The sequence below is a fragment of the Acanthopagrus latus genome, chromosome 9 (assembly GCF_904848185.1).
Source record: "Acanthopagrus latus isolate v.2019 chromosome 9, fAcaLat1.1, whole genome shotgun sequence".
Classification (NCBI taxonomy): domain Eukaryota; kingdom Metazoa; phylum Chordata; class Actinopteri; order Spariformes; family Sparidae; genus Acanthopagrus; species Acanthopagrus latus.
Genome location: NC_051047.1, coordinates 25,469,607 through 25,483,612, shown reverse-complemented (window position 1 = coordinate 25,483,612; position 14,006 = coordinate 25,469,607). Strand labels below are relative to the sequence as shown.

The 14,006-nt window shown below is 40.7% G+C and overlaps 1 protein-coding gene across 2 annotated transcripts in view; it reads right to left on the bottom strand.

Moving 5' to 3' along the window:
* Positions 1–14,006, bottom strand: part of gulp1a (GULP PTB domain containing engulfment adaptor 1a) — an 88,231-nt gene that overhangs the window by 31,109 nt on the left and 43,116 nt on the right. For both annotated transcript variants that reach the window (XM_037110626.1, XM_037110627.1), the window contains exon 3: positions 988–1,070. In XM_037110626.1, coding sequence (XP_036966521.1) covers positions 988–1,015 — 28 coding nt within the window. In that variant the 5' untranslated portion in view covers positions 1,016–1,070. The remainder of the gene's footprint in view (positions 1–987; positions 1,071–14,006) is intronic.

Below are 14,006 nucleotides of genomic sequence, written 5' to 3'. Positions count from 1 at the left end.
GTTCAGGTCTAGGCTACTTTATGCAAATTGGGGGTTACCAGCAGAACTCGCTACCTCTAGGAACTCACGGAAAACTTTTAAAGGAAACATTTTGCAGATTTCCAGGTTCACATTTATTTTGTGTTTCTACTAGAAAGGTCTACATGCTCCAATCAGATGGTGTTATGATGCTAAAATCAGTTTGCGCATACCGTCCAATACTGCTGCACAATCATTGCTTCATTTTAGCTCTTGTCTCTTTAAGGAAAACAAAAAAAACCTGATAGGTTTCGCTTTAAACTAACCATTGTGGATCTAAACTAAAGACAGATTCAGCATGTTTTACTTCCACCTTCGGAAAGACATTATATATATATATATATATATATATTATACTGTATAATGTGATAAATGTCCAAACAAGCCACCATATTGGAACACTGGGAACATCTGGGAGCAGACAGCCCACGAGTGAAAGCGTCTGTCCTATCAGGTTTATATCCTGTTTTGCCTGAGAGCACCTGTCAATCACCCATCGTGCACCCATAAATCATCCAATGCTGGGAAGCGACACCGGTCCCTAAAGTAAACAAAAAAACAAAAAAAATGCCTCTTTGGACAGATACCCTCAGTCTCTAATGTGTGTCAGGTTCCAAAAACAATAGATCCTACATTTACCATAACTTAACTGGACTGCAACATTCATTGGAGCACCTCACTCCTTAAAACCCAACGCTCCAAGTTTGTAACACAAAACTTGTAATATCAAGACAACCAAACTTGATGTGGAGCCTTTTACGTGTATCCACTAACACTTAGGGGGCAGAAAACTCTTGTCCAGGTCCAACAAAGAGCGGCTTCAGTGACAAAATACCTTCATAAAATGGTCGTATTGCAACAGTCACAGAGAGTTTTTCTTCTCTCAGTACTCTTAAAGACTCCTGGAGTCTGTGGCTCAAGCCAAAACAGGCTCCATTAGCTAAATGAGTGTTAGCTATTTCTGCTCACCTTTTTTCCTGTTGAAGGCGCGGTTCATAGTGGAAAAATGTGCGTCTCCGAGGTTCCCTCCTGAGTATCTGACAATATTCCACCTGGAAAAGCAGCAGGGAGAAGAGAGTTAAAAATGTCTTTGACCTCAAGCGTTCACGAATAAGGCAGAAAGTCTAAAAACAAACATGAGTTCTTCTTCTCCAAAGAAAAAAAAAAAGAAAAACGACTCCCCACCCACTGAGACTGAGGCAATGTTTAGCTGTCAGAATGTGTTCAAATTAAAGTCCCAGTCCATCTGCATCACATTTGTTTACCACCAGGCCACAACGCACTCATCATGTGTGGAGGCTGTAATTCTAATCTTGTGGGGTTTGACAATGACACACTTATTGTCCTTACTGTTCTACAGCACTCCACGTGTCTAAGAATGGTGAATTCTATCAAAGGCGAGTAATCTTGTTTCACAGAAAAAAATGCAGCATTGTTTACTATGATCCACTGCTGCAGTCACAGGCATTATTTCCTAATCTTTCTACAGAACTAGGGCATGTTCATCTTTCCATGAGTGTGCAACTGTAGCACTGGTGCACATTTTACAGAACCTGAAACCAAATCTATGATGTTTAGTCACCACCAGCATTTTGCTCTCCAGTTTTCTGTCATTATTCATCTGGTGCTGACTTATTTTGGATAAAACAAAAGATACATGTGGTCTGTGGTCCAAGTTAGCTATTCTATTTTTTACACTTAACTGTAGACGTTTCAGTGCAGCTGGTTTGTCCACTGAAACGTCGACACCGTGCTACATTACAGAAAAAAGGAGGCATTTCCAGCATCTCTCAAAGTCTGACACTTTGCCTCGACTGCTTTCAGACCCTTTGCATCAATTCCCCACGAGAGCTCAGCAATCTAGAGGACTGCAAGGACAAACTGTCCAGGACTAGGGAGCTGTCAGCGCCTTTCCACAATCAATGTTCTCTACTCTTTTTACTGTGGGAAAATATGCAAGGCCTGGCACATGACAGCCATTTCAACCCATGCCTTTGCAAACAAATTAACTTGTGCTTGGGCAATCTAGAAAATGAATTGAATTTTTCCATCTTTGGCGTTTTCCATTCATCAAGGAAAGCTGGAGCCATTCTAAGTTTTTTAGCGGACGGGAAAATAAATCCTCATGCTCATGCCTCGGAACCAAACTTCCAACATGCTGTATCTCATGACAAACTGCTATGATACTGGAAGGTTTGATTTATGAAAACAATGATGGTTGCCTGTGTGAATGTCTGAATCTGGGGAGTCTTTAAAAACTACTACAAGTAAGTGAGTTAATATTTCTAACTCATGCAACAATATAGGTTTTAAATCAAATGTTGTACAGAGTGAGAAAAACTATGAGTACCATTGTTTATCTAAACCTTCAAAGCTTCATATAAAGTCTTCATTAGATCCAAAACACCATTATAGCAAACCTATCACACTTTTTTTTGTGCATAAATCAATTTTGAAGACAGAATCCTGATCCTGAAGGGAACCTGAGGCCATGTCAGATCTGATTCAACCACAACTTAAGGCAATGAGATCTGATCGAAACATGCAGCAGAGCAGAACAGACCCAAATAAAGTTAAATACAGAGAGAACAACAACACTTGCAGCATCTCGATGTGGCACAAATTCAGAAGCAGCCACAGCCATTGTATGAATTACCCAGAGGTCACACCTGAGTAGTGGTGAAGATATCGTTCTACCAAATGACTTGTGTTAAAAGTATTGAAGATACAAGACATTTGTGATTGCAACTACCCTAATTCATACTCCAGTATATGTTCAACAAAGTGTCCCAGACATTGGTTCAATAGTGAGTAGATGAAATCTATAGGATTTGTGTCATGAATTGTCCATTTGTTGCAAGTTAACATGTTAAAATCATGTCCGTGAACCCAAATCCTTGACTTTACATTCAGTCAGTATTTCATGAAATTATTTATTTTACCACAGAGCTGAGAACACAGTTTTTCCCTGACCTTAACCAAAGTGAATCCTGACGAGTCGAATTCATGACTGTTTTGCTTGACTTCAAGTCTCTTTTCCCTGACCTCAGGCAGAGAGCTTTTGTTGCTAAAAAAGCCCAAACACAGACTGGATGCGAACCCTGGATTCTCTTTGTACGCCCACCTCCCGCCCTGACCACCAGAGTGTTTCTCTCAGTCAAAGAAAAGATGGTGCAGACAAAAAGCTACAGTCCTGCTGTAAAAATGTCATTGATTTTCAAATAGATTATAACTTGTGTCTACCTCACCAACTACCCTGAGAGTACAATGAATTATAACCTCATAACTACACATGATCCTCAAATGTTTTGGGTTATTGTGGCTAAATTCATTTAGATAAATGACACCATATTTTACATTACTGGTACTGTAGGTACTTTAAAGCTACTTACAATACATTCACACTTGTGTATGACCTTGTGTGATGCACCCATTATGGTTGTGGCGTAAATGATGCCATTCAGAAAATAAACCCAAAAGTACACAACGCCATCAACCAAGATGAGAAACAAGCTTAAAACTAAAGTGTGCGTAAACAAATCGATCACTAAAACACAGAAGTTTAACTGCTGAAGCTTCGACTGAGGAGCAGTTAGACGCCACTGCAAAACGATGGAGTTATGTTATTGAGTCTAAACGTTCTGTATTGTTGCCGAGAGGAGCTGGTGTCAAATAAAAAAAGACAGGGCTCACATTATTTCTCAATTTTTCTTTGAAACGTGCTCTACGGTGATAATCAGCGGCCTCCTTACGCAGACAAAATGAAAAGCCCTTAGCTGCAGACTGTACATAATAAAAGCACATAATGATATACGGCATGTAATTGAGGGAAATGTAGCTCGCAGAGTACAAATACAATGTATGTGGGTTCTCACAGTAAGGGGATATTTTACTGCAACAGAGGCCCGGGAAAGGGCTGGAGAAATGTTAAATGGAACAAGCTTCAGGGTGGGGACTGGGACATTCCTCCGTCTGCAAAAACAGAATATCTCCGCAGCTGAAAAAAAAAAAAAAAAAGAAAAAAAAAAAAAAAAGACAACTTGTGTTCCTTATTTACAGGTCTAACAAACATGTTGAAAACATTGTACGGGCAGATGACCAAAGACGGGACTACTGTTTACATTTCGCTGAAGACAGGCCGGGCGGACTCTGCAGGTCTCAGACTCCTCTGCAGTATCCGGACTGCCAAAATCAGGAACTTGGCAGTGCTGGCCTTGGTACTTAACCTTAGAACTTCAGCGGACCAGCTTTCTTGGATTTAGGTGCTCTGTTTCCTTTCATCCTCGAAAACAAGTCAGAAACGTTTTTCTTTTCTGCTGTGAAATAGCACTACATTAAAAGAGACAGTTCATTAAATCCAAAGTCCAAGTCCATATTTTCCATCTTGCCTGTAGGGTTTTTTTTTTATCCATCTAGATTGTTTTGGAGTGAGTTTGCAGATAGTTTGAAGATATTTTCGCCACAGATGTCTCTGCCTTCTCTCAAACAGAATGGCTCTCGACGGCATTCGGCCTGCGGTGCTCAAAGCAAAACAACACCAACAAAAAAAACAAGAGACGCGTGACTTTAACATTCATGGAGTCCTCGCTCAGTGAGCTTATTTAGCTAGCCTCTCATCCACAGATGATGGTGGGTGTAGTTTGTCTGAAAGAAAAAAGTAGCTCCTGGATGAAACTGCGCACAACAAGGTGTGTGCATTATCTTTTTGAGTAACTGGGTCATGATATCTGTGGAGGAGACGTTGCTGCCGAGTTTCTTTTAATGTATTTTTACATCAAGACAAAGTCTGGAGTGCTCCGGAAGTTCAAACAAGATGTGATGAAGGCGCTCTTTGATAGGAAATACTGGAGTTCAAGGCGAGTCCAAGGCACACTCCTGGCTAAAAACTGGTTAGAAAGACTTTATTGAGATGAGCTGGATTACACAGAAATTCTAAAAAGACATTGACGATGAATGATCAGTGGCACAAATGGCCTTCTGTGAGCACCACAAGCCGAGCACCATCTATTTCCATTATACTGAAGAGAAAGCAGACATCTCTACTGTTGAAACCTCACAAACTCTGCAGCTCACACACAAAAAATGAATCCAGATACATAAATAGCACAACAGGTAAGAGGAAAAACACATCTTGTTGATTTTGGGGTGAGCTGCCCCTTTAAGAAAACCACGGTTCCTTCTAATGGTTTCTGTTTTCTGGTGTAGTGTTTTATAAATCTGTTGAGAGGAGAAGCGTCAGCGGGGAGCTTTTGTGGCAGGAAGTATGAAGGGGGATTTGGACAGGCGCTCTTTTTCCATTAAGAAAAAAAAAAAAAAAGCATTTCCAACCCAAATCAGCCCTCTAGAGGTGTAGCACACTTGAGAAATGTAGCTTTAATCGGCCTATTTTAAAATGAAATATATAATAAACTCCCACTGGAGCTGTGTTCCAGTGTTTCAGAGAAAGGATAGGGACACGTGTTTGACAGCTGGCAACACTCAGAGTGAAGTACGGTGACAAAAACAAAAGCTTTGAAATAAAAAAAACACCTAAATTCTTCCGATAATGATCCGGTGGATGAGCATCAAATGTCTCTGTAAGTCACCGATGACAGCTTTACCCTGAAAGCGAGGACCGGTCCGTGGAAAAAGGTCTGGCAGCGCACTAAACCCGGCTACCTTTTTGTTTGTTTGTGACATACTGAGGTGTAATGCGATGCCTCGCCTGACACCTGGCTGTGATGTCACTCATTTTGATTGACAGCTGCACTGTTCGGCCTGGTTTAATAGCTTCCTGTCTGGTGATTCAGCGGCGAACCCTCGGGAGAAGCATCGACCCCGACACACACACCCACACACACACACACACACACACACGGACTTAACACCGGGCTGCAAACTTCCTCAGTCTCCCTTCGATGTTTACCAGCTGCAGTGGAAGCTGCAGGTTGGATCTGCTCGATGCCTCACTGGGTGGATGTGTGTGTGTTTGTGCTGAGCTCCCACAGAGTCCAATCTGCCTGTCAGAGTCCTTAACTGACTACCCATCGCACTTCTTTAATATGAATGTTCTGACATTATGAGGCCTAAAAACAAAAGCAATTGAGCACGTTAACATCAATTAAATGGTGATAAAAACCGCAGAGTGAAATTACAGTCGACTAAGACCTAACAAGACCCTGGAACAGTCTCAACACGAGACCATAAAACAACATGATACATGATAAATGAAATTTGGGTTTAACGTCTCTGATTCAGACAATATGTTTGAACTTTATATATATAAAAAAAGAAATAATGGAAAAGATGAGTCGGTGCTTCACTTACTCAGAGTATCATCCTACGAATAAGCAACAACCATGTCCAGAGCCGAGCAATTCACCTCCAGTGACTCAAACATTTGGAATTCAGCTCCAGAACGAAGCTTTCTGAAAACGAGCGCAACCTACATTGACCCAGTGGAGTCCTCTCTGTCTCTCTCTGTCTCTCTCTGTCTCTCTCTCTGGAGCCCAAACCACAATCTAAAGATGAAAACCAATCCAAACAGAGAAGTTTCGTAAAGGCTAAATGTTTTAAAAGGCTTGTTTAAAAGACTTAAAAGGAAAAAAAAGAAAGCAAAGTTGATGTCCCCATTTGTAAATGCCTCACAGCCCACTCACTAATCTGACCCATATGCGCTAAAAAGGCAGCAGGCTTTTAACTCTGAAAAGAAGCAGAGCACGCACTGTGGTCCCAACATAATGCCCCAGAAAGGAAAATCAACAAAGATCCTTTGTTTTCTTCACTTCTCACCCCGGCTCTGGAATCTCGCAGGCTAAGCGCGGCACATAAAGACATCGCAACTGCAATCTGTTTATGAATTTTAGTCCTAGAATTCCTCAGTTGAGCCGGCCGTAGTGTCTTCACATCTAATCTAAAATCCAGGCTGGCTCTCTCACAGCCGGGGCGCTCAAAACTCCAGCACCCAGACCAAGTTTATCAAGGAAAAAAGCATTACAAGGGAGAAGGACGAGATCAAGATCTATGGAGAGAAAAAACATGCAAACAACAACAACAGAGCTGAGATAAAAGCTACTTACTCGCCTTCAAACTGGGGAGGAATAGTGAGGAGGAAGTTCCAGCGGATCTTAATAGTTTTCAGCTGTGGGCCAGATGGTGCTACACTGAGGACTGCAGCGAGGGGAGATGATGGGGTTTGCAAACTCAACAAGAAGCGTTTGCCTTGACACACGATACTTGACATTCAAACCAAACTTCCTCCGCCCACACTTCGTCCAAAAGAATTCTTTTAGGAGTTTTTGCATGTGGCAAAAAAAACCAGAAAGACCCCTTTGGACAGGGGCTGGTGGAGGTGCACCGGGGCATGATAGAGATGACCTATAAAAAGCCAACGTGCGAGAGGTTGCAGCCTGACCCTCCTGCTGCAGTGTGTGATTCATCATCGCACTATGTGCACTGGCAACAGCCTCGGGTCAGCATCTTGGCATCAATCAGAGCAGCGGTATGGCCAAAACATTATGAAGTAAAAAGTCACAATAGCTCTCCAAAACAAAGAACCCTGAAAGCCTCCCTGTGAGATTATGTCAACTTAATAATACCCTTTTCCTTTTCTGCTGCACTTCAGGAACATTTAACACTCAGAGGTGAGAATCCAGGCAGCTGGAACTGTGTTTAAAGTCTCTCCTTTTTCTCACAAAGAGATGGACTGTCAGGAACACCCTCACAGTGAAGGGCAGAAGGCAGCAGGAACACAATACAGCACAAAGCTGGAAGAGACAAACACCTGAAAGTGACGCCTTGTTATCCGCTTGTTGGGAGCACGACAAAGAGCTGTGTTCTTTCATTTAATATCCATCATTAGTCTATAAATTAATCAGTCAATCAAAGGAAAATGAGTTTCCAACTTTGCCAGCAAAAATGCTTCCAGGCAGCTCCTTAAAAGGTCCAGTGCATAGGATTTATCTACAGAGGGAGCAAGACCTTCAAGTCAGCATGTTTCTACAGTAGCACAGATTTGATAAACCAGGCTGGCTGGAGAGAGAGTGCCTTTCCCCTGTAGGCAAAGGTGAGACGAGGGGTATTTAGTTGGTTGTAATTTGGTGCGACTTCGGGAGATACCACTTAATCCTACAGTAGTGCAGGAACGAGCTAAGAGAGTTTATGGATCATGCATGTGTTTATTGAACGCATCTGTCTTTACTGAAAGGACCTGCCCTATTCTGCCTGATCAACGAATCATGAGCATCTTAATGGGTTGATAGATGCAACCCAAAGCATCATGGGTCCCGCAGTAACATGTTAGATGACACTGTAAACTCTTATTCTCACTCTTAGGGTCTATTTTGGACATTTGGTTTGATAAAAGGAGCAATTTTCAGGATTGTCTGAGATCCGAGAGACTCGATGGTTAATCGTGAAAATAATCAGCTGTTTAATTGATACTGAAAACAATTGTTAGGGTTAATATCCACATCTGAAATGTCTTTCAAATGTTGAGTACTTGGGGTTTAATCAGAAACTGCGACCTTCACGGCATTTTGCATTTTTAGTCTCAATGTCTATTTAAGAAAGGAAAAACTGACTTTCTGAACTTTCCGAGGAGTTATCAAGAATTCAAAAGACTGAGACAAAAAGATGATACAGAAAGACATATTCAGGATAAATGTGGAGTTTCTTTACGAATGGATGAAAAGGTTCTCAAACACTTAAACACAAATAAACCATGTCTTGATAAAACTGTTGGAGGTGCACAGCTGTCTGTGGTCAAGAGCTAAAGTAGAATTTAAATATTAGGCTTTCATAATAATAGAGGCATTCATCCAAATATAATGTGCATACTTTGGACCCAGCTGAATTTGTTTCTGCTTTAGCACTGATGTGAATGCGTGAGTGTCGAGGGTGTTGAACACGGGCTTCAAAGAGCTGCTGAAACATTTCGTGTAGGTGTCAGGCAGCAACTTGGGGGAGAAAAAGAAAAAAAAAAAGAGAAGCTCAGACAGAGATCAGGAGAATTTTTTTGGGAAACAATCAGCATTTTCTAAAGAGACAAATCAAAAGATGTAAAAAGGTCACAAACAGTCACCAGCCAATTTACAAAGGTCATTCAAATCAATGGGAAGGCATTTCTCGTTGTTTTAATGGGATCTGGTTAGAGATTCAGCTCAGTCAGGCCCTTGGGTGGTGGTGTGTTTTTGCTGGCCAGCAGAACTTTGGTTTCTGCCTGAGAGAGCATTTAAAACAGGGAGGGTCTCAGGATCCAGGCTGTTCTGTTCACACTTTATTTTTCTAAGGTTTTTCTTTGCTCTGCCCTGTATCATTTCATGTTTGCATCTTGTATGAACAGCTGCGGTGGGGTAAAGGAAGTGGCTGGCCCAGACACTTTCCGGGAAAGTGGGGCCCTTCATGCTATGCAGACGAGGCTAAATGTGGGTTTAAAAAAAAAAAAAAAAAAGTAAAGGAAAATATGCTCCATTATACAGATGTAGTGGAAAGGTTGAGGGTCTAATTAATGATATTTGTAACACTTTTTTTCACTTGTTTTCTTTGTGTGTATACAGCAGGACTCCAGACTCACCTTTTACATCATGGAACCATCCAGAAGTTTATTTTCTATAAAGTCGTCACTTCAAACTGCAGTTCACTGTTCAACACTTCATGTTTCTCTCAACAGAAACTCTAAGCTCTGTTAACTTAAAGCTTTATTAGCCCCATTACCTCTCAGGTTTGTTAGCTCTGTTACCCAAATGAGGTCTGTTAGCAGTAAGCTCTATTAGCTCTGTTAATTGTAAGATAACTTAGCTCAGTTAGCTGTAAGCGCTTTTAGCGCCATTAACTTTAAGCTCTTTTAGCCCCATCGGCTGAAAGCTCTATTCACTCTGTCAGCTGAAACTCTACCAGCCCTATTAAGCTGTTTGCTTTATTAGCTCAGTTAGCTATAAGCTCTTTTAACTCGGTTAGCTTTCAGCTCATTTTGCCCCATTGGCTGTAAGCTCTATTAGCTAAATGAACTGTAAGCTATTTTAGCCCTCTTTGCTGTAAGATCTGGCTCTGCTAGGAGTTGGATCTGATTTGTCAGCTATTGGCTTTATTTGCTTTGTTAGCTGTTAGCTCTATTAGCTCCATTAGGTCCATTAGCAATACGCTCTTTAAACTCCATTAGCTGTAAACTATATTAGCTCTGTAAGCTATTATTTCTATTAACTACATTAGCGGTAAACTCTTTAACCTTAGTTAGCTGTAATGTCTAATTGCTTCATTAGCTGTAGCCTAAGTTATCTTTTAGTTGTGAGCTCTATAAACTTCATTTGCTGTTAGCTCCATAAGCTGTTAGCTCCCTTAACCAAACACTCACAGGACATTGCTGTCAACTAGCTGCTAACAGGGAATTTCACCATATTTCATTCATCTCTTGGTTTAATTCACTTTACAGCGGCACCTTGATGCTCTTCGAGGCTGATGACCCGTTCTCCTGTGTTAAAGTGATCGATTTGCTTTCGCATACATCAGTGTTTATCTTGTTTCTCAGCCCCCAAGGGCTTTTGCTTGATAGTGTCTCGTACATGAAAGTTTATCTATTTTCTGAATGACATAGTTTATTTCACATTCATAATTGGTGCTTGTGCTTTATATACAAGGTCACACACTGCAAACAAGCCAACGTTTATTGTGAGAGGGTGTAAAGAGGCACAGAGAAAACAACAGGAAGGCAACAGTACAATCCATCTACATAACTGCCAACATTAGGCTGTGGAAGAAAAGATTTTCTGTTGCTTCAGCAAATGACCTAGCCCGATCCTGAAGTAAAGTTTATGTGTGGGAAACACTATAATAGGTTCCTGGATGATGGGACACCATAAAGTGCATGAAAAGCGTCAAGAATTTACGGAAAACACAAATTCAAAGTCACTGCGATGCATAGGCGTATATCACTTGATGAACCTTTCACCGTGTTGAGAACAAACAACTTTGAAACCGGGACTGAAGAAGCTTGACAGACATCTCGAATGCATCTAGGTCAGCAGTTGAATACAACGACAATGAGTCATCGTTCAGATTTTATTTAGTAACAAGGCTACGGCAACACACCTTTTGTTTTTTATATATATATATATATATATATATATATATATATATAGATATATATATATAGGAGGATCATGTATAATATCATGTATAATAACAAAAGATAAAGATAAGCATCTTCACCTTGATGCCAACTGTTTCAGTTCCTTATGGTTTACAAATGTACACAAGTTCAGAGTCCAATTATTTCACACCTCACTCAGGGTGTGTGTGTGTGTGTGTTTGTGTGTGTGTGTTGTGGGAGTGGGGAGTGGGAGCAGAAGCAGGAATGTGCATCTCAATGAGAAGCATCTCAGTGCATTTTCATTGAGATTTGCAGCCTCCACATGATTTGTGCTCCATCAAAGCGGTGCTGCAAAGCAGAAATGTGTGCGATCGCGGCAGCGGTGTATTTTTTCAGTCGCTCACTGCACCAAAAATTATGATGACTATAGCCAAGAGTGAAAGCAATCATTTCCAATCCAAACAACGTTAAACACAAATGTTGGGTTGAAATGATTTATATGTCACCTGTCCTTGATTTGGAGCCTAATACAGCGGTGCTGGAATTGAGTTTTTGGCTGGACTGTAAAATAAAATAAAAAAATAGCTGGTGTTTTATTGGCCAACAGCATAAACAACTCTTCAAGTTATTACTTTTTTATTTTAAACTTAAGTTCGTGAAACCAGACCTCAGAGCTTCAGAAGCACCCTTACACAAATCATTGTAATCACCTGCTGTATATTTCTGTCATAAAACAGCATATAAACTACAATTACCATCTCACTGTTGTAAACATCCACACACCAATCAAGCTCCTGAGCTACGGCGTTAAAGACTGGATAGAAGATGTTTAGCAGAATATAATGATGCCACAGTGAAGTTGACCTTTGACCTTTTGGATACAAAATGTACAAACGTCAAATGAATTGTTGAATGATGGCCAAAAATGTGTTTGTGAGTCTAATCAAAGTCTAATCCGTTTATCTTTGGGTCCAAATAGATGTTTGTGCCAAATTTGAAGAAGACTGTGTTTACAAGAACAGGACGTACGGATGGACAACTTGAAATCAAAATGCGTCCGACCACAACTATCAGCAGCATTTAGGCATACAAGCAGTGTGACTACTTGTAATAAGGGTTGATATTTTAAATCAGGTCAGTACTGCCGACTATAGATTCATGTTGGTGTCAAACTTCAGTACCTGAGCTCAGATCTTCAGGGAAATGTCACAGAGCTAACGACAGATGGCAACATGTCGACCCTGCAACAAGCAGCAGTAAGTCTGGGCAATATTTGTGATGCAAAATAAACTAAACTGAAACCCCAAACGATGAGAAATCCATCCAGCAGACATTTCACAAAAAACCCTCAAATGCTAAACTAATGATGGCACCAGAAGAGAACTCAGAGGACCACCAAAGTCATCTGGGGATTCATCCTCTGGGAGCCATGAATGTGGTGAACAGTTGTTCCTTAACTAGCCCATAAAATGCTGGAGGACAAAAAGAGGCAATGGGTTTATTACCACTCTATCATTTTGTCATATTAGGCTCAAATGATACAGTTCTGTGTTCACATTGGCAGTAACTTCCTGTTCTTCCAGTTCACCCATATTCCTCAAGGCAACACTGAGGGGAATCCTGTAAGTGCAATCCTGCGTAACAATCAGCCTCTGAAAGACTTTAAGTGCACTGAATTTACAGCAGTAAATTACATCCATTATTTACCATTACAGTCACCTTACATCGGCTGCCTGCTGTCTGGAGCTGTATGAGGAAAATGATTGACTGACATTACATCCAAGTGTTACAGCGATTTCTCTTCTCAACTGATATTTACATGGTAGAGTGAGATAACTGTAGAAGCAGCTTTGGTGAACTCTGACGTATTCACAGTGTCTTGAGGGCTGCGACTAACAATTGTTCTAATTATCAATTAATCTGATTATTTCTTGATTTCTTGCCCTGAAGAACCTGCGTTTGTTCATTCCATCCAATTCCAAATTTATGGAGAGGTTGTCGAAAATAAAAAGGAACAGCTTCACTATGTCTGCTCATAAATTAAGAAATAAGAATGATAAATACAAAGAAGTCACATGATGTCTGACTCGCTCATAAGAGGCAAACCACCACAGACAGCGCCTGCAATCCCTTTGACAGGCACTAGATGGCTACAAGAAAACTCATATTGCATTGAAGTGGTTGAGAAAACCCCTGAAATCTTTTTTTTTTTTTTAATCAATAAAAGGTTTCTTCAAGACTTTAGGCTCTCAGACAACTAGAATACTCAGTCAAGCTGGATCTTAAAGTTAAAATCTCGCCAAAATGTAACCTAGGCTTTTTTTGTTAATGTACATGATGTATATGATGCGACCCTGGTGATACTATGAGCAAAGTTTCATGTTGTGTCGAGCCTTCTTAGTGTTTTAAAAATAGAGACATTGATGCTAGCGTACAAGTGCCCCATGCACTCCCATTGAAAATGAGTTTGATCCAAAAGTGAAAATACGATCAATCTTAAAAGTGCCACTTTTTGTCGTAATTATTCTTTCACATGAAGGTTTGACTCATATACATTCACAAAAAAAAAGCCTAGGTTGTATTCTGGCAAGAGTTTCACTTTAAATGTGCAGCGCACAAACATTTTCAAACTGTCTGCAGACACTACTGCTGAAACACAATATGACATGATAAAGGGCCATAATGTGTTGTGTGTTTGTCTTATAGTGGACATGAACGTGTACAGTGTCAAACATAATGCAGCCATTTATGTAAGAAAACTCCCATTTATTCAATCCGCATGAGTTTCACTTGACCTCATCTGTATGGATGTTTATCATGCCTCTGTGGTGAGAGTGGGAGGAGGAGGAGGATGAGGAGGAGGAGGAGGAGGAGGAGGAGGAGGGGAATACATCAAGAGGCTGTCAGCAAACCAACCTTTCGT